Here is a 20,502-nt window from a genome sequence, read left to right on the forward strand (position 1 = left end):
TTCTTTCAATCAATTGTTCCAATTCCAAAAATGTATCCTACAGAAACAATCTCATCTGCTAACGACATAACACAAGAAACTCCTTGTTCTGTATGAAATGCACCAAGCAGTCAGGTGTCTGTTGATGGGGCAGTGACAAATCAGGGCACAGCCACACTTCGGAACACAGACAAAGGACAAAACAGCCCAGTTCTGTTTGTGTTTAAAAAAAAAAAAAAAAAGATCTCTTTTATAACACTAGTGGAATCATACTACATACATGTATATTTGAGTATGTTTCTAGCCATGTAGACAGGTCTGGAAGGGAACTTTGTAGGAAGGAGTGGGTCCAGGAGAGATCAGGAGACAGACTTTCTTGTTTATATACTCCTGCCCGTTCATTGCTCTATAGCTAGGCACATGTTATGTTATGTTATGTTACGTTACGTTATTTTATTATTTTTTTGCACATGTTATTTTAAAATAGAAATAAACAGGGATCCCTGGGTGGCGCAGCGGTTTAGCACCTGCCTTTGGCCCAGGGCGCGATCCTAGAGACCCGGGATCGAATCCCACGTCGGGCTCCCAGTGCATGGAGCCTGCTTCTCCCTCTATGTCTCTGCCTCTCTCTCTCTCTTTCTCTGTGACTATCATAAATAATAATAATAAAAAAAATAGAAATAAACAAGTCTAGAAACCCTCACACAAAAATTTCAGGAAACTCCCACAGCTACAGATTGGCCTCTACATGCACAAGCCCATGTCAGAGACCCGTACAAGGTTTGGCTTCCACTTTCTCTGCCTTTGCCTCAAGGGCACATTGCTGACACTTTGTGAATGATGCAGCAAAGCCATGACACCAAGGAGCTATCCACATGACCTGGAAAGTTAAAGCGTCCTGCTCCCAAGTCACTATCACTACAGGTAAACAGCAGCCCAGGCGCCAGGTGGTGTCCTGACACTCACCATGAAGAAGATCCAGGCGGGAACCAGCATGGCCACGGCTGCGGCACTGGTGTAGAACTGCAGCTCTGCCGCCCTGCAGGGGCAACACAGGGACCTGAGGGCCTCTCTCCATGGCAGAGGCCAGGCCTCCAGCAGGCAGCTCTAGAATACCCAGTGCGTGACAAGTTTGTTTTGTCGTGGGGGACAGGGAGGGCCTGTGTGTGATGGCCAGTCTGCGTGGCTACCGCAGATTAAAAGGCAGCTGGAAACATAAGGGGTTTTTCTTCCAAGTTTCCACAAAGTACTTTTATTTATTTATTCTTCAAAGTTTCTTTTCTTTTTTCTTTTAGTAATCTCTGCACCCAACATGGGGCTCAAACTCACACCCTGCAACCAAGAGTCGCCTGTTCCTCCGACTGGGCCAGCCAAGCACCCCCTCCAAAAAGTAGTTTTAAAAGCCATTTAAGCCCAAGTGGGAAAAGTGTCAGGTCTACGTGGATTCTGAAAGCTCAAAGGGGCAAAAGGTCCTCTCAGGCCTAAAAGTTGGGGAGTTTCATGGGCTAACAATACTTACGAGAACCTGTATTTGTCCCCGCTCAGGAGTTTTTTTGAAAAAACATTTTGCAAACTAGAATAAAGAAAAGAAGAGGTTAGCTGGCGATGCAAGAAGTTAGCGTGGACCTCAAAGGGACCTCGTGTCTGCCTCCTTCTAAGCAATGATGGCCCTGCATGTCTGCTAGGAGCCAGGCCATCCTGGAGATATCCTGGGTGTTGTTTCACTGTGAGGGGGACTCCATGAATGGCCCCCTTTACAGAAGGGTAAACTGAGGTACTCAGAGATTGAGTGATGTGCCTGAGGTCACCCAGATCTTAGGCGTCAGAGAATCCTGACCGAAGTGCTGCATAAAACCTCACCTTGAGCCAAGAGTCCCCAAAAATCAGTAACTGCCACAGGCTGGGCACCTGAGGACTCAACACGTGGAAAAAAGTGAACAAAACAGTCTAAGCTCATGAAGACACCAGTGAAAAAACAATGGACAAAATTCCTGAACGGAACAGACAAACCACAGGGGAAATACACACGTGGCCAACGAGAAAATGAAACAGCACTTAGCTTCCTCAGGAACCAAAGGGCTTGTCACTTCCCCTAGGGACTCTGTTCTCTGGACTCTAGAAGCAGAGGTTTGTTTCATTTTGTTTTGATGCAAAAACTTTATTGAGGACCAGAAAAGACTAAAGCCCTCACTAAGGAACTAGAAATCAAAACAATCTTGTGGGCAACCCTGGCAGCATGGCTCAAGGGCCCTTGTGGATGCTCACAGGCTCTGTCTCTCTGATGGGCATTTACCCTGCACAGCGTCAGAAACTCCAGTGGAGCTCATGTGAAGAGACACTCCCTGCACATGTAGGCAAGGAGTCACTAATTTGCAGGAGGCAATCATAAGGCTAAGGTTTCTGAGAGCCCCTGGTGCCAGCATGGGATGCTCACAGGACCACACAGAGGGAGCAGAGCCAGGCACAGGCTGAATGCATGATGAGGCTGTATTAGATTTCTAGGAGCTACAAATACAGGGGGAAAAAGCCGGAAGGAAATACATCTAAATGTCAAAAATGAAATTAAAGGTGACTTTTAAATTTTCACTTGGCCCTAGTATTGAAAACCTCAGGGTGAGCCTGTCTGACTTAAACAGGAAAGCAATAATAAACACCCATGTGGCTGTTTCCTCTCTTTCCCAGAAACAGGAGACCTAGAAGCTATCACTACTTCTCGAAGAGTAGGGCTAGCCACGGCCTCAGCGTGGACCTCATCACCATGGCCTATACAGGATACAGAATGGCTGCTCTCAAGAATCCAAAGAGCAACCGAGAACGTAACATATGTCCCCTTCTGCTGCAGGACAAGGAACCTCCCAGGTGGTGCCTTTCGTCTGGCACTTGACACTGGCTGCCCCTATGGGCACGGCCTCTCATGGCCCTGGCATGGACCAGAAAGTGCCCCTTTGTTCTAGGCATCGGACGGCCTCTTCCCCTTTGTTTAGCTGAACGTAGAGGCATTTCCCCACAAGGGCATTCGGCATTTGTTAGTTAACCATGTCCCTGCAATGAGTCTTTTTAATACTAAGACCACATGTTGTCAAATTCTAGTTGTTTTTTTGTTTTTGTTTTTTTTTGAGAAAAGGTTACCTTATTGGGATATGAGGCATTTGGTATTTAGGAAAAGGCAGCATCAGATGTGTCCAGCTTTGAACTGTGAGATGTAATTCTGGGTTAATATGAACTTAAATGTCCACCATCCCGATAACACCATGTGTCCCCATGCTCTTCCTGACTCACCAGTCCATGATGTTAGTGGACAATGCAGCCGAAAACCCCAGGACATTGAAGCTTATCTCTGTGGCCGTGCACAGTGCCAGGCCTCCCATGACAGGGATGAGGGAGAGGTTGACCAGCAGCCCTAGAAAGGACAAAATACACAAAAGAGATGTGGTGGTCAGTCTTCCTGCTGCAAAATCTCTTCTGGGCACCAAGGCCATCTTCATACCCCTCATGGAAGCTGCTAATTCCACTTTCATTCAAAAACAAGCAGCTTCCGAGTCTTTACACTAGAGGGAAATTACAACACATCAACGTCCATACCCGCAATAAGCTCGCCACCATCTCCCAGGCCAGTAGACTTGTGAGGCCTTTCTCCATGAGGTGTGTCTGCTGGGTCCACGGGCAAGATGCATAAGCCGGGGGACCCTGAGCCCTGCCTGGCCGGGCATCACAGAAATTCGCTTGAGAATGAGGAGGGTGGACAAGCAGTCTCCAGACCAGTCTGTCCAAAAGGGGGAGCCAGGGGTGGGGGCAGTTTCATGGCCTGGTGTACGGAGTCCCCCACCACAATCTGCAATCTATGTGGAGATTATTTCTCTGCCTCATTCTGAAATCCAAGGAACAAACTCGACACAAAAGGTTAAAAATGTCATTGAGGGGCACCTGGGTGGCTCAGTGATTGAGTGTCTGACTTTGGTTCAGGGCGTGATCCCGGGGTCCTGGGATCGAGTCCCACATTGGGCTCTTCACAGGAGCCTGCTTCTCCCTCTGCCTGTGTCTCTGCCTCTCTCTGTGTCTCTCATTAATAAATAAATAAAATCTTAAAAAAAAAATCTTTGTAAAAAAAAGTCCATTGAGCAGGACGGAACAGCACTCACTTTGGAAACAGGATACTGGGCCTCTGGTTGCTTCAGTTTCAGATACTATTTAGTTTACTGTGAAATTCAAAGTAGACGAGGGAAAGAGTCTTCCATGTTAGAGTTCCACTCTGACCTTTGGAGACAATGGCCACCTCCTGGCACAGGACAGTGCTGTTCAGACCCAGGTCTCTAGGGAGCCACCAGCACACTGAGAAGCAGCCCCCAGGCCTATGCAGTTGCCAGGCTGAGAGCTGAAGGAAGGGAACCTGGCATGTTGAGCACTCTGCCTGTGAGCCCCGCCTCGGTTCTCTAGCATGTGGTCTTGTCCTCCAGCCCGCCAAAAATGTCTGTTTCATGATGGACTGTATGTGTGAAAACTCAGAGAACAGGAGGCTACAAGTGCTGTTTTGCCCTTAGGAAGGACTTGCTTTTGCAGTTGGGAGGTATCCATGGGTGTGGGCATGCTCAGGGCCCTGGGATAGAGTCCAAGGCTCTGCTGGGTGTCCCCCTGACAGGCCCCACATAGACTGCAGATTGTGGTGGGAGACTCCCTACACCAGGGCATGTTCACAAAATGTGAACCATCCACCTTGGAGAGGTGAGCCCCAGTACCATGCTGTTGCTGAAAGAACCCCCTACCCAAGGGGGAAGAGGCGCTGGGGCCAGAGGAACACTCACCCGTGTACTCCCCCAGGATCATCCGGGACATAATCACAGTGAAAATGGGAGCAGAGCTCTTCACTGTCTCAGCAAATGAAACCGCCACGTTTTTCAGGCTGACCAGACCCAAAACCACTGTTGCAAACCTAAAAATAAGCCAAAAAGTGTCAGTGGGACAGAAGATCCAGCTGCCCGCCCCCCTCCTTGCTTCCCCTGGGGAGTCCTAGGTGCACCCCTGCAAACTGTGGGGTGCTGCTCCATGTCCCCAGAGTGGCGGGCCCATTGAAATGAAGGGCATCACTCTCAAAACATTATTAAATTAGACTCATGACTTCCAGAAAGAAATCTGATTGCATTCAGATCCACAAAACCAATACATTTGTTGTCCTAAAATCCAGACAGCTCTTATGACTACATAAAGTCCACAACAGAAACATGCCTGTGATCACGTGGTTGTAGAGTCAGTCCACTGGCCTCCCACTCCTAGCGAGGCCAAGACATTCCATGCAACACACAACTGGAACATCAGATTCCTTACCTCATTAGACCCACGAACAGCATGATCATAATGAAATTGGGTGGATAAGAAAGGCGGGTTTTGTGTTGATATAAACAGCAAGGAACAAATATTTTAATGCATCCAATGAACGTAGTTGACAACATCTGCACTGCACCTGAAGGAGGGAGAGGAGAGCGTGTGAACTCCCTTCCTAGCGTGTAGGCAGACGGAGCATGCGGTTCTGCACCCAGACACATCCGACACCCCGACCCATAGCCCCTCCTTCCCAAGGACCAATTCATGCAACCAGCCCTGCCCTGCAAGTCCCAGGAGCCTGGCCTTGACCCCTGGAAGGTGGGCCCTGTGTTACCTACCTAGCATGCTGGGCTCCCCTTCCAGCAAGGACAGGATGTACTTGTTGAGAAAAAGGGTACAGAAGCTGAAGAAGAACCACAGCGTGAGGTACAGCAGAGCCCGCGAGCTCCACACGCCCAGGTCCGACTCTATGACCGTGGTCTCCGTGATGGTTATGGTGAGCACATTCTCCTCAGGGGCTCCCTCGCCCCTGGCGAAAACAATCTTCTCACTGCGGTGGCCAAAGAGAGACCCCCAGGCAAGGAGCGGCCTTCCCTTGGGCTTGTCCTCGGGGCCGGGGACCAGCTCTGCCAGTGCCAGTGATTTGGCTGAGGCCGACATGCTTGTCTCCTCAAGGCCAAGGGCAGCATGAGTTAGGCTGACTCTGGGGTGAGGACCTGCAGGGACAGAGCATGGACTGTGACTTGCCCTCCCAAGCCATAAGGAAAGCGCAGTACTCACTGTGAACATCTTAACATCCTCAAAAGTTGTAACCACCAATTTGGAGTAACTGCAAACGTGGAATTTTGGCTTTCTTTTCACATCTGTGTGAAAGCATCCTGTGCTGGGAGGAAGGACCCCAATGGCAACCATCTCCACTGCCTGAGGTGCTGAGAACCACAGCCTCCACCAGCTGCCCTTCCTTACCTGCCCACTGTCTGCAGACCCCAGGATGCCCCCCTGCAGGCCGCCAAACCCCCAGGCTCCTGAGGCCACCCCAGGGGCTGCACACCTTCCCACTGGTTCCCAGAGGATAGGCCACACCCAGGCCGCCGGTGGGTCTTGGTGCCAAATGGATACCCTTGCTGCTCTCCCACGCCCTTACCTGACTGTTCATATACACGTATATTTTTAAAGATTTTATTTATTTATTCATGAGAGACACAGAGAGAGGCAGAGACACAGGCAGAGACAGAAGCAGGCTCCCCGTGGGGAGCCCGATATAGGACTCGATCCCAGGCTCCCATGGGGAGCCTGATATGGGACTCGATCCCAGGACCCTGGGACAATGATGTGAGCAGAAGACAGGTGCTCAACTGCTGAGCCACCCAGGCACCCTGACTGTTCATATATTAACCAGTTCTATTTGTTTCCACCTGAAATTGATCAGTTTTTCTCACAGTATCTTGTTCTTTTTTAACTAAATAAAAAAAATTTTTTTTTACAGTAATCTCGACACCTAACATAGGGCTCAAACTCATGGTCTCAGGATCAGGAGTCGTATGCTCTTTCAACCAGGCCGGCTAGGGGGCCCCTGTGTTTCGTTCTTTCCTGATCTTTTGGTTCCTTCTTACATCTTCTGTTCTATGTTCTCTGACAGTTCCTTACCCGAGACCTTAGTAGCACCACCCTGATTCTCTGTGTGTCAGTGGGCTCCAGCCCCGGGGGTCACATGACAATCACTTCTAGCAGATCACGTTGTGTGGGGCCACTGTCCACCCTGGGCCCAGGGTGAGGGTTTGGGGTCCGCCTCTGTCACATGCCCTAAAAGTGTCTACTTTCTAGACAAAACCTGCAGCATACCAAACCCCTAGCGACTGGTCTCAGACCTGTGGTAGCAGCTTCTTAAGTGAGCCTCCGTCCTTTTTCCTAAGATCACAGGCTTAATCAGATCCAGCTTCTCCCATGGCGGCCAGGCAAGTCCTCTGTGACAACTGCCTGCCCCCATCTCAGGAGGGCCAGAGTCCCACCTCCTCCCCCAGTGACTTCAAACCTGAGTCCCTAGCAAGCCTCCTGTTCCCACAGCTTCTGATGTCTGTGTGTTTCCTCTTGCCCATGATACATCTAAAAGAATCTCCATCACACTGCATCCCTGACTCCACGGTGTGTAGCATGAGGCATCTAGGTGCTAAGCTGGCTGCACCACTAGCAGGGGCTTGGCAGCTCCTCTCTTGTAGGCTGGCACCTCCAGCAGGACCTCCCTTGGCAGCTCAGCCTGCCCGCTCTGCTGCTCTGCTGTTCATCTTTTTTTTTTTTTTTTAAGATTTTATTTATTTATTCATGAGAGATACACAGAGAGAGAGAGAGGGGCAGAGACATAGGCAGAGGGAGAAGCAGGCTCCATGCAGGAAGCCTGATGTGGAACTCTATCCCAGGTCTCCAGGATCAGGCCCTGGGCTGAAGGTGGCGCTAAACCGCTGAGTCACCTGGGCTGCCCTCTGATGTTCATCTGCAGACAAGTGCCCAAAAGCTCCTCAAGCTTAAGACTTTGGGTTGTTTTGTTTTTAACAATTTTTTTTAAGATTTTATTTTTTAAATTTATTTATTCATGAGAGACAGAGAGAGAGAGAGGCAGAGAGACAGGCCGAGGGAGAAGCAGGCTTCATGCTGGAAGCCTGATATGGGACTCGATCCCAGGACTCCGGGATCACACCCTGAGTCAAAGGCAGATGCTCAACCGCTGAGCCACCCAGGTGTCCCATGTTTTTAACAATTTTATTGATTTATTCATGAGACACACAGAAAGAGACAGAGACACAGAGAGAGAAGCAGGCTCCCCACAAGGGGCCTGGTGCAGGACTCGATCCCAGGACCCCAGGATCACGACTGAGCCAAAGGCAGGTGCTCAACCACTGAGCCACCCAGGTGCCCCAAACCTAAGACTCATTTTCCCCACGCCCAAAAGTTGGCTCCTATCCCCCAGGCACAGGTAGCACCAGAGACTCGGCCATCCTCCCCCCACCATGCCTTGACCCCCAATATCTGTCCTTCTGTCCACCATGAACTCAGCACCACAGGCCCCAGCAAGCACCCGCATCTAGCCCAGGCTGCCTACATGCATCCCAACTGTGGCTGTACCAGAGCAGCCTTCCCAGAATGTATGACCTGGTCCTATGGGGTGTGCCTGGCCCTTCCTTCCATGGGCTCCTACTGCCTCCTCTTGAGCACGAGCTCCTCAACGCCTCAGGACACTGACAATGCCCGGCTCCACTGCAGTGCCCCTGTTCTGCCTCCTCTTCTCCAGCCCAGTCCCACAGTTTTGTTCGGGGTGATTGAGGTGCTCTGTGGGTTCCGTCACTAAATGTTCCAGGCTGAACACACCCAGCAGCACAAATGCAAGCAGGTTCCAGACCTAATTGGTGTGGATGTGACCCTTCAAGAGTCTCTGCGAGTGACAAGAAACAATAAAAGAAGAGATGACCCACAGGGTGCATGGCTGAGGCTGGCTGTAGAAACGGAGCTGGTGGTTCTAGGGGATCCATGAGCCCTTCAAGCATGCTCATATCTTTGCCTGGGGATGGGGTTTAATGTAGCATTTCTTTCTTTCTTTCCTTTTCTCTAAGGTTTATTTATTTGAGAGAGACTGCAAGCACATGGTGGGGGAGGGGCAGAGGGAGAGGGAGAAGCATACTCCTCGCAGAGCATGAAGCCCAATGCTGGGCTCATCCCAGGACCTCGAGGTCATAACCTGAGCTGAAATCAGGAGTCGGAGGCTTAGCTGACTGAGCACCTCAAGTGCCCCTAGCATTTCTGTTAGCAGCAAAACACAGCCTAAATGTCTACTGAGGCAGAAACAGATCATAGCACATCTGTGAGGCCAAGGCCTACAGCAGCTGGATGCGGGGCTCTGCCATGAGAGCCAATAGGGAAATCTTAAAGCTGCTGGAGGTCTGAAATGATAAGACCAAGCAGTAGAAGGAAATATTCAACATGTTTCCCCATAAGGCTGTTAAACATGCCAAAACCCCAATATTATTTTGAAATGAAAATAGAAAAGGTTCTGAAAAAGAGTGGGGAGCAGGGAACTGAGGTTCAGGTTCATGGGGTGGGGGAGACAGCAAGGATGGGACTCGAGGGAAAGCAAAGGGCATGCAGGTGTGTAGGGAGGCAGCATACTATTTTCTAAACTCTTCTATAAGCTCAAGATTTCCATGTGGAAAAGAGCCCCATGCACCTTGAAGAGCTCTCGTCAACAGGAGTAGCATCTTCCAGGTCCTCAGCTGGTTCCCAAGCCCCCGCAGCTGCTGACACCATGCTTCCATGCTTGTTTAGGCCAGAGCCCATTGGTGAGAACCAAGCAGGGAAGCTGTATGGTGAGGGGAGGGCAGGGCTCACAGCACCTTCTAGTAGACCTAATTTGCCTGCCCGCCCCCAGATCCCCAGATCTGAAGCTTGCTGTCCAGCCCTGTAGACCCACCTTCAGAGGGTGAGGGCCTCTCTTGGTAACTGGGGGTGGCCACCCTCACCATCTGCTCCTTGGTGCCTGGGAGCTTCCTCTTCCTGTGCGCGAGAGGTTGCACTTTCCCCTCCTCCCATACACACAGAGGCTACCATCAGGTGCTGGGGCCCCAGCAGCCACCACACCAGTGCTCCCATCCCCCATGTTCAGAACAGGGCTCAGGAAGCCCAGGATAGATGCTTGGGCCACCAAGAAATGCTCACCTTCCAGTGAACAATCTTTCCGTGACCATCAACATCTTCACAGGCAGCCTACTCAGCCCAGTGATGAGCCAACGTGACAACCAGGCACAGCGACAGGCAGACCCCTGGCCTCATGTCCAGCCAGAGTAACTGAGGGGCAGGAGCCCTCCAAGTGTTCATGGTTCCCACACCAAGTCCAAATATGAAAACCAGGTCTGGAGCCGTCCAAGGCATGACAGACACTGGGTCTGCCTCTATCCTTCACATCAAGACTTATCAGTCACACCAGGATTCCCAACTGCTTCCTTGCTTTGTTTGGTGAGATAGAAGCCCATGGAGGTTGGGGAGAGAAGCAAGAAAGCAAGAATGTCAAGGGGCTCAGCCAGGAGAGTGACAGCACTCAGACTCCTCCAGGGACTGGGGTTAGGGGGTGGAAATAGGCCTTGGTCTGCAGAGAAAGCAGGGACTGAAGATCACAGAGAGGACAGGCAGGAGACCAGGAGACTCTTCTCTGAAAGATTCAACAGGCAAAGAACAGATTTTTGAGTATGGAAATCACGACCCCCCAGGAGAGTCTTGGACAGAGAATGCAGCTGGGAGAAGAGCAAGACAAGGAACTAGAGGAAGGGGCTGGAAGGAGGCCAGAGGAGGAGGTAGCAGGTCCCAGGAAGGGGGGTGCCAGAGACACGAAGCACCAGCCACAGGGAGATGTCATCAAAAAGGGCCTTTGGAAATCAGGTGTAGGATAGCAGAAGCGAAATCTCACCAGAGGCTCTGAGGAAGCTCCAACTCAGGACAGGATCCCCTAGTAGGAGCCGGGGGTACTTGAGGCAGGTGGGCCATGAAGCTGGACCTGCTCTCTGGGTCCTGCTCCGAGTCACACCCGTAGTCTGGTACCAGGAGAAGAAATTAGCTCTGGAGAAAATCCTGCTCAGTTCAGGCCTGAAGATCAATGGATAGGGATCAAAGATCAAAGATTACCTGCTGAGAAGGGCTGCCCGTTGGGGAGGGGCAGTTGCCTGGCGCTCCAGGGAGGGGCAGACAAGCCAAGGGCAGAAGAGTGACAGGACACCATGCAGGGACCCAAGATGCCATCCAAGATGCCAGGAGGGATGAATGTCCAGAGAGGAGTTGCCCGATTGCAGGGCTGAAAAAAGGATGTGTTTGTATCCAAACTGCTCCCTTTCAGGTGCTATCTAATCAGAGGGGAGAGGCATGACTTTAGCCCAAGACACTGGCAGACATCGCCCAAAGCTGAAATCACTAGAGACAGAGAGACATCATGTTTGTCCTGATCTAAGGCACTAAAGGAGAACCTGGCACTGCTGTGGTTTTCATGCCACAGACACATGACTGAAAATCTAGTCGAGAAAATATGTCAGACAAACCCAAAAGTCCTCAGGTCACAAAGTCAAGAACCGGCAAAGACCACTGGAACACAGCCACTGAATGCAATGTGGGATAGCACCCAGACAGGAGCGCACATCAGAGAACGGACGTCAGTGGCAAGCTCGCCACAGTTGAACACAGTCTGCAGGTTAAGTGGTAGTTTTGTATGGATATTTAGATGGGAACAATGCACCGGTAATACTTAGTAAATCTCACTGAAGTCATGGAGGACATCAGGAGGGGAGCTGGGAGAAGAGCATACAGGTACAGTTGTTTCTTCTGTAAGTCTACAAGTTCCTCAAAATAAGTTTGAAAAATCTGAAATACAAAACATCTCAATTAATGGGTTACACAGACACGACAGAGCTGAAAACAGTTACTGCGTCTGAAAATGTTCCTCAGAATGTTCCTCAGAAAAATGTCTGAGGAAATTATCTGGAATGCAGCACAGAGACTGAAATCAAAATAATACAGTGACGGTAACCCAAGTATGGAGAAAAAATAAGCATGAAAGGGACGCCTGGGTAGCTCAATGGTGGAAGGCCTGCCTTCAGCCCAGGGCGTGATCCTGGAGACCCGGGATCGAGTCCCACATAGGGCTTCCTGCATGAAGCCTGCTTGTCCCTCTGCCTATGTCTCTGCCTCTCTCTCTCATGAAAAAATAAATAAAATCTTAAAAAAAAAAATAAGCATGAAAGTTCCAGCAGAGAAAACCAGGGAAGACAAGCAATTTAAAGAGATGAAGCAGGGGTGCTCAGCTAGCTTGGTTGGGGATTGTGTGGCTCTTGGTTTTAGGGTAATGAGTTTGAGCCCCACACTGGTGTAGAGATGACTAAAAATAAATAAATAAGGGATGCCTGGGTGGCTCAGTGGTTGAGTGTCTGCCTTTGACTCAGCGTGATCCTGGAGTCCTGGGATCAAGTCCCGCATCGGGTTTCCTGCATGGAGCCTACTTTTCCCTCTGTGTCTCTGCCTCTCTCGTATAAATAAATAAAATCTTTTAAAAATAAAATAAAATCACATTGAACAACAATAAACATGAGGAAGATAAGCCCAAGCCCAAAGAGACTGGTGACAGGGCAGGAAGGGGATTGGAGAGGGAATATGAGCAGACAACAGTTCTCAAATGCATCTGTTCAGACAGTTATGACTTCTGGAACTATATTAATGTTCCACATGCTTAAAAAACAAAAATAACCCAACTCAATAAAATTTCTGAAGTGCGATACAAACAGAGGTGAACCAAACCACAAACCAAATAAATGACATAGTCACAGTGAAGACAGAAGACAAAGAACCCACCCGTGTACCTTCTGAACAGAATATTCTCCAGAGAGATCCAGGGGCAGTGTGAAAGAGAAAGTCAATAATGATGGCACAAAGTTAGAACCTACTGAATAAAACAAGTACCCAAACATCCATTGATAAACAGGTTAGAGAAGAAAGCTCTTCCTTCCACTACAAAATCAACAGACTGATGTAGAAGGGAGGGTACAATTAGATAATCACCACCGGGCAGCCTTCACCATGATCCTGCAAACCACTGCATCCTAGAGAACATCTCCTGCAGATAGTCCAGCCCGTGTGCACCACAAGACACCAGTAAGAGCATCTGCAGCAGAAACCCAGCTATCTATTCACAGGAGGACGGACACGTCAAGCAGGGAATTTTCATACAATGTGACATCAGACAACAGTAAAAACGAGTAACATATAGCAATATACAAACGGAGTTGAGACACAAAGGTCTCAACGTGGATCAAATGAAATCAGGTTTATAATCAGCCGTTAGCCCGGAGTTTAAGCTTGGAACGGTACAGCTGCTCCAGGATCCAATGCTGGGCAGCACACACAAAAAGCTGCAGGCCAGATGGTCCTGAGCTCAAAGGGTCACACTCACCAAAGTCCTGGTGGGGTCACAAATGCCTTCCTGGACTCCAGCTCCCGTGTTTCCTCAGCCTCTTCTTTCTTGGACCATGTGATTCAAGTTGCTTTCAGAGAGAAGCAATTCTTGTCCTGCAAAAACTAAAGGTCAGCAGCCTTCATCTGACAAGAAAGAATTGGCTTTAAGAGCCAACAGTAGATTTCAAGTCTGCCTGGAAACAGGGTGGAGCACTGGCTACCCCCAGGTCACTGGTGATAAAGGTCTGAGTGATCTCCCTCTCAGATAGTATCACAAACAAGAACTAAGGCATAACGCTTTCTGACCAGCATGGAGTAGGTAGCTAATAAATCATCTTTACTCGTCCAGGGAGCAGCTCTTGACTGCTCTCCTGCCCAGAGCTGTCCTCAGAATGTGCACACGTGACATCTTGACTTTAAGTGCCCCACTACCTAACATGTCCTAAACAGGTGTGGGGAGGTAGGGGGACTGGAACTCTGTTCAACTTTGCAGTGAGGGGCTCAGGGACAGGAAGGGGCCTGGGATCTGCTGCTGCTACCTGCTAGTGTCACCGTGGAACATTCACCACTGAAGAAACGTTCGGCTGGAGGTTGCTGAAAATAAAGACGTTGATGTTTCCCCAGCCAATTATGCAGAGTCCTAAATTCCAAGGCTCATCAGCCTGAGAATAACAATTCCTGTTCTAGAACAAACAACTCAAGATGTTCTCAAACACATGGTAAGGAAATCTAGATTGGTTCAAATTGTCAGCAGGGCATTTTAGATAAAATTTACTGAAAGTCTACAAGTTTTATACACTATAATTAAAAAATTCCATCTCTGGAGGGGCACCTGGGTGGCTCAGTGGTTGAGCATCTGCCCTTGGCTCAGGTCGTGATCATGGAGTTCTGGGATTGAGTCCCACATCGGGCTCCCTGCATGGAGCCTGCTTCTCCCTCTGCCTGTCTCTGCCTCTCTCTCTCTGTGTCTCTCATGAAAAAATAAATCTTAAAAAATAAATGAATAAAAACTTCATCTCTGAGAAATCTGTCCTAAAGAAACAATTTAACAAAGGTCATGCTGGCCCTTTGTACATACTGGAATAGACAGATAGTCGTTTTTATCACTGAAAAGCTGGACACTATCCGAGTATCCAATGGAGTATGTATGTAATAAACACTGGCCTATTACCAAGGTGGCATAATGTAGCTCGACAAGTTTTGAAAAAAAAAATATTTGTCATAGATAAAGTGAGAGCAGAGTTCTTAGACCTTTGCACGATGTGCCCCAATTTAAAAAGCACACAAGATTCAGAGGAACCGGCAACTCTGACAGGCGTAGTCCCACGTTCATTAAAATCCTGGTTTGCTTCTCTCCACTTTGTAATTTGTTTACATTGCAAGTGGATTTGTCTCATCTAAAATCCTTTCTATTCCGCTCTTAATGCCCATTCTCATGCTGTTAAATACGCTTTCATTCTGCTTTAAAATGTTACTTGCAAATTCAAATACTTTCGGTAAAGTACATTCCACTCCATTAAAAAAGCCAAACTTTAAAGAAGCCACTGAACAAAGACTGCACGTCTAAGCAGGCTCCCCCTTCACAGCAGCGGTGAGCGACGCGGGGCAGGGGGCCTGGTGGCCGCGGCCGGTACACCCAGCGGCGTCGCCGGAGCCCGACTCACGGACGGTCCTGGGCAGCCTGGCAACTCGGCCACTGCACGGAGGTCAGCTTCCCGCGGCAGGACATCCGTGCGCGACGGCACCCCGGGCCCCAGGGCGGATGCAGCGTCGGCCACCCGGCTCCGCTCCAGGCCGTGCCCCCAGCGCTGCCCCCACCCCGCTGGGCCCCGGCGGCCAGGAAGGGCGGGCGAGCCCTCGGGCCAGCGAGGCTGCGGCTGGAGGTGGGCAGAGCAAGCGCGTGGGAGGAGGCGGGTCGGGCCGGGCGAAGGCGCTGGGGGTGGGCCAGGGGGCTTCTCGGAGGAGGGGGAGGAGGGGGCCGGGAGCCAGACGGCCGGGCTTAGGGCCGCAGCGCGTGCGGCAGCTACTGGAGGCAACCTGACCGCTTCTTTTATTGAGCGTTTTGCGGGCCGACTGGCCACCACCCCCGAGACAATGACCCAGCCTGGGGGCTCCCCGCAGCCAGAGCGGCCCCCCGCGTCCCGGGCCCTGCTCTGCAGAGGGGGATGCGGGGCTCCGGGGCGCCCGCCGGGCCCCTCCACCCACCGGTCGCAGCGGGGCCGCGGGACCACAGCGGCGCGGGGTCTCCGTGCGCATCCGGGCGCACACGCCCGGGGCCTCCGCCCGCGAGCCTGGACGACACGCGCCCACCTCGGGGCCTCGGGGCCTGCTCACCGGCCGGCCTCGAGGACTGGGCCGCCGGACTCTGGGGAGGGCCGAGCTCCCCCGGCACGGCGGGCGGGGGGCGCGGCGCCCTCCACACACGGGGCGACCCCGCCCCACGGCGGGGCCTTAAGGGCGCGCAGCATTTAAGGTGGGCTGCGGGCCGCCGGCCGGAGAGCGCGGCGTCCGGGTACAGACGGAGCGCGCGGCGCGCGGCCTTGGGGTCGGGGTGGGCGGGCTGCGACGCCCCGAGGGCTCTGCGCGCGGCTGAGGCGCGGGCGGGGCCGTTTCGCGTGCGCCGGGAAGCCCCGAGCAGACCCTTCTGTCCCGTAGGCAGCGGAGGCCGGGCGAGCAGCGCCTCACCATGGGGCGGCCATCGTCCCTCCGCCCCGCTCTACGCGACCGCCGGGCCGGGGGAGGACGGATGCCACCGGCCGGAAGCGACGCGCCGGAAGTGACGCCTCCAGAGCTGCCGCCGCGCCTGGGGCCCGGCTTCTTGGACTTCTGAGCCCCTGGGCTCCCCTGCCGCCGCCGCGGAACTAGGGGCGAGGCCTGGTGCCGGGCCTCAGCGCCCTGGAACCCACCACCGCGGCCCAGACGGGGGTGTGTATGCGCGCACGTGCACTGGCCTCTAATTCCCCTGGGGACCACTGGGCCGGCCTTGACTTGGAGGGATGGGCCAGGAAATCCAGGCCAACCAGGCCAACTTTCTTTTTTCTTTTTAAAGATACTATTTATTTAGTTGAGAGCACAAGCAGGGGAGGGGCAGAGGGAGAGAGGGAAGCAGGAAGCCCCACCGTGCGGGGTGGGGGGCCTCAATCCCAGGACCCTGGGATCAGGACCAGTAAGCCACCCACGCGTCCCTCACTTGTTTTTCTTTACAGCGATTTATTTTTTCTTTTCTTTACAGAGATTTAAAATTAGTACTTCAGACTAGTTAGCAGACAGTGCTCTCAGGTTGGGCTTTTTCTAGGCTCATCCACAGGGTGGGCCAAGCCTGGGAGAGAGCCCCCAGGGCTGCCCAGGAGCCCCACCAAAGGTGAAAAATGAGAAAGGAAAGCAGCAAAAGCCAAATTAGTGTTTACTTAACATGGCTATCTCAGAACATAATAATATGATGCCGTCTTCATCATCCCTTAAGTATTTAGAAGGGCTTCATCCATCTAAACAAAAGTTCACAGAATAGATTTTTCTGGGGATCTCTTGGTGGCTCAGCGGTTGGGTGCCTGCCTTTGGCCCAGGGTGTGAACCTGGAGTCCAGGGATCGAGTCCTGTGTGGGGCTCCCTGCATGGAGCCTGGTTCTCCTTCTTCCTGTGTCTCTGCCTCTCTATGTCTATCATGAATAAATAAATAAAATATTTTTTTTAAAAAAGTTTTTTCTTCTTTGCACAAAACCCTGAGATACTTTATGACTGCCCTGTGGTCTTGAGTTTTGAGAGTGAGTTGTTTATAACCAGATAATTTCAAAAGCAAATTCATAAAAATTCAACATTCTTACAGCAAAATCTTTCTTAGGTTTCATCTGGGGACACAGTTTTGAAATGGTATCATGTGAGCCTAGGACCTTTCCCTCTCTTCTGGGCTTCCAGTTGGCCTCCAGCCACTGCCTGAGGAAGCCTTTGTTCCACCCACACATTCCAGAATTGGTGTCTTGTCCCTTTCTCTGTTGTGTCAACAATTATTTCTAAATATTCAAATGAAACATTGCTGTCTATTAAGGTGGTGTGAGTAATATCACCACTGGGCCGTGTCTGAGTTTCATTCATAATGGGTGCCACACAAGTGGATCCATGTCTTTTTATCTGTATGTGTTAGAGTTCCAACTTCTTCCTTTGACTGGATTCCAGGAAGCAGAATTTTGGAGGAAAGAATATAGACTGGTCAGGATTTTCCATACTCTGCTCAGTTTCAAATGGGGTAATTTAAATAATGCTTCTGATTTGCACACCCAAGATTCCAGTGTAGACCCCATTGTAGACATGAATCGGTTAGGATGCAGTCCTTGAAGGAGGAGACCTGACCAACAAAGAGACTGAGTTTGAGGCTCCCCTGAATCCTGCCTGTGAAGCTCTAGCTGGGGCATCAGGGCATTAGGCCCCCTGTCCAACCCTTGCTTCCTTCCATGACACAGGGGGCTTCTGACCTTTAGGGCCCCCTTCTGACAACTATCTACTTTAGGGTTTGGAAGATGTCTGAAGGGTGATTTTCCAGAAAGCAGGAAGGAAAGCATCCATGGCAAGTTCTGCTCTACCACTTTCATGGGCCCCTTCCAGATGGCTGGGCTGTTCTGCGTGTACCTCCTCTTGCCTCCAGGCCCTCACCACCTCTTAACAGGAATCATCTGTGTATGGCCCTGGTCTGATGGCCCCACCTGGGTATGCTGATGAAATCTGCAGGCCCAGAGGAGCACCACTTTCCAGGGGACAGTGAGGAGAACAGGAATATCTGGACAGGGGCCCGGGAGGCCCAGAAGCCAAGAAAATGGGGTCTGGGTCACATTCCATTGGGTGGGAGGAAGGATGAGGCCGCCTGTCTTGTGCCACCAGGCCCACTGCCAAGGTTGTCAGGGAGCAATGAGCAGCTGGTTTGGAAAAACAGCTCCTGTCTCCAAAGTAGGGATGCAAGCCCTTCCTGGGAACCCTTTGGATGTCCCTACTCAACACCTTTCAACATGACCCTTGGCCTGACCCTAGTGAGGGCACTGCATCCTCTGTCCCTGGGATTCAGCCTCTGGGTACCATGGGATTAAAGGTCATGGAAGCAAGACCACAGGGTTAGGGAGCAGCTCATTTGCTATCTCAGGCCTGTGTCTGAGGAACAGTGCTGGTGAACAAAGGGCTATTGCAAGGCCTCACTGTGCTCCCAGGAAGCCATGGGCTGAGATCAAGTCCAGCCTTTGTCCTCTGTGCTGCTGGGGACAAAGGCCAGCTTTGCCTGGAGGCCTCCATAGGAGGGCCACCGCTGATCCAGGCCACCTGCAGGAGGGGTCCTGGCCAGCGGGTCTGTAGGCGGCTCAGACAAACCCTGCCCCACCCCATCCCCAACCCCAACCCCACCTCCTCACCTCTTCCTCCTCCCACCAAATCCTCAGTGTTTATATAATTCTGAAAACCACCCAAGCTTTGGCCTGGATCTTTTTTTTTTTTTTTTTTTTTTTAAGAATTTGCCCATTTATTCATGACAGACACAGAGAGTGAAGAGAGGGAGGCAGAGACACAGGCAGAGGGAGAAGCAGGTTCCATGCAGGGAGCCCGACATGGGACTCGATCCCGGGTCTCCAGGATCACGCCCTGGGCCGAAGGCAGCACTAAACTGCTGGGCCACCAGGGCTGCCCTGGCCTGGATCTTTCTGAAGGAGAACGTGCCAGAAGTGACTGATCTCCACGTAGTCCCTATGCAGTTCCTGCCTCCTCCCCCATCCATCCTATCCATCCCACCCATCCTCTCTGTGTTCCTCCAACTGTTCTTTTATCCCTCACCTGCACCCAGACTAGCTGGTTCCTGGACCTAATGGCTTCCAGGTGGGGTAACCGCTGGGCAGGAGGGGAGCCACACCTCTTTGGGAGAGCGCTGCTGTGATGTGGACTGTGGCCTGGCTTGAGAAGGGAGGCCAGCCAAGTGGGGCACTTGGCAGAGGCCTGGGTTGGGGTCTGGCTCTGTGCTGCTCAACCTAGCCAGCAAAGGACTGAAGACTAGAAGATTGGACAGCCTGAGCCCTGAGCCCACAGAAAGGCCCAGAGCCCAGTTGGGAGATGTCCTAGGGCCTCTGGCCTGTGGCCTCTGTGTCCTACCCTCCTCCTTTCCCTGAGGTAGGAAAGTCCAAGGCTCACAGGTCAATAGGCATTACTGAGATGTGTGGCCTTATGGGCAAAGCCAGTACCCACCACTGAGCCAGCCCCTCTGGCCTTTGCCCTCAAAGTGGGCCCTCTGCCACCAAAAGGGACAAGGCCTAGGCTGGGTCCACACACACTAACGGCTTGGATCTTGAGAACCTCTGGGCCTTAGAAGCTCTGGATGCCAGGGTTGAGTTTTGATGCTTGGCCCTGCTGCCCATGACAGCTGTACAAACTGACCACAGGTGCCTGTGTTTCCCAGCAGGCCAGCCCAGGGGCAGCAGATGCCTCTTGGCCACTGAGACACCTGACCAGTAAGATAATGTGCTCCCACACATGTGCCAGGAGAGCAAGGGTTCCTGGGGCAGGGCAGACCAAGGCCACACATGGCCCCAGGAGGCTGATGCAATGGGACAGGTCTGGAATGAAGGATAGGGAACCTGGGGGTGAGTTCACCTGCCATCCCCCCATACTGGGCTTCAGGCCTCTGTAAATCGCTGGGGGCACCCAGCGTCCCAGCACACAGGGCTGTCCATGTCCTCATGCATGTCTGCAGGGCTCACTTCAGCTCCTAGAAAAGCCTTGCCCCACATTCACCAAGAACTGGTCAAGACGTGTAGAATAGAAGAAGGGAGCAGAGGAGAGAGGTGAGTGTGCTCTAGGGCCTGGCCCATGCCCCCTCACTCCAACAGGCCTGGATTGAGCTGTGGTGAGGACTTTGAAGCCTCTGGGGGCCCCCTTGGCCCAGCGCTCTGATTTCCCCAAGAGCGGGTCCTTTCTGTAGGCTCAAGCCTGAAACCGCCCAAGCCTCTGCTTTACCCTGCAGGATAGGTGGTGACAAACAGTTCCGCACCTCTTTTGGGCAGGACAGCTTCTGAGCTCTAGGCCCACCGATGCCAATAGCAAGGCTGATGGGGCACCTGGGATGGGATGTAATGTGGAGCCTGCCTGGGTGGGACCCTCTCTCCCACGTGCATGCCGATGGTGCTCAGTGTGTCCACAGACTCCAGAAGCCCTGGCCCACCTCCCTGAGCATCAATGTGTTGGTTATAAAACACCAAATAAAGTTGCTACCCAATC

General features: G+C 51.8%; 1 protein-coding gene across 11 annotated transcripts in view; it reads right to left on the reverse strand.

Moving 5' to 3' along the window:
* The window catches only part of SLC35E2B (solute carrier family 35 member E2B), a 23,746-nt gene extending 7,697 nt beyond the window's left edge, over positions 1–16,049 (reverse strand). The window contains exons 1-9 of one of the 11 annotated variants that reach the window (XM_025427506.3): positions 15,952–16,049; positions 13,265–13,380; positions 10,742–10,917; positions 5,634–6,011; positions 5,299–5,434; positions 4,779–4,906; positions 3,259–3,379; positions 1,499–1,552; positions 946–1,018 (exon numbers count right to left, since the gene is read on the reverse strand). In XM_025427506.3, coding sequence (XP_025283291.1) covers positions 946–1,018; positions 1,499–1,552; positions 3,259–3,379; positions 4,779–4,906; positions 5,299–5,434; positions 5,634–5,955 — 834 coding nt within the window. In that variant the 5' untranslated portion in view covers positions 5,956–6,011; positions 10,742–10,917; positions 13,265–13,380; positions 15,952–16,049. The other 10 variants (XM_049110487.1, XM_049110486.1, XM_049110488.1 and 7 more) reach the window with 10 other exon arrangements.
* Positions 16,050–20,502: the final 4,453 nt, after the last annotated feature.

This window comes from Canis lupus, chromosome 5 (genome assembly GCF_003254725.2).
Source record: "Canis lupus dingo isolate Sandy chromosome 5, ASM325472v2, whole genome shotgun sequence".
Classification (NCBI taxonomy): domain Eukaryota; kingdom Metazoa; phylum Chordata; class Mammalia; order Carnivora; family Canidae; genus Canis; species Canis lupus.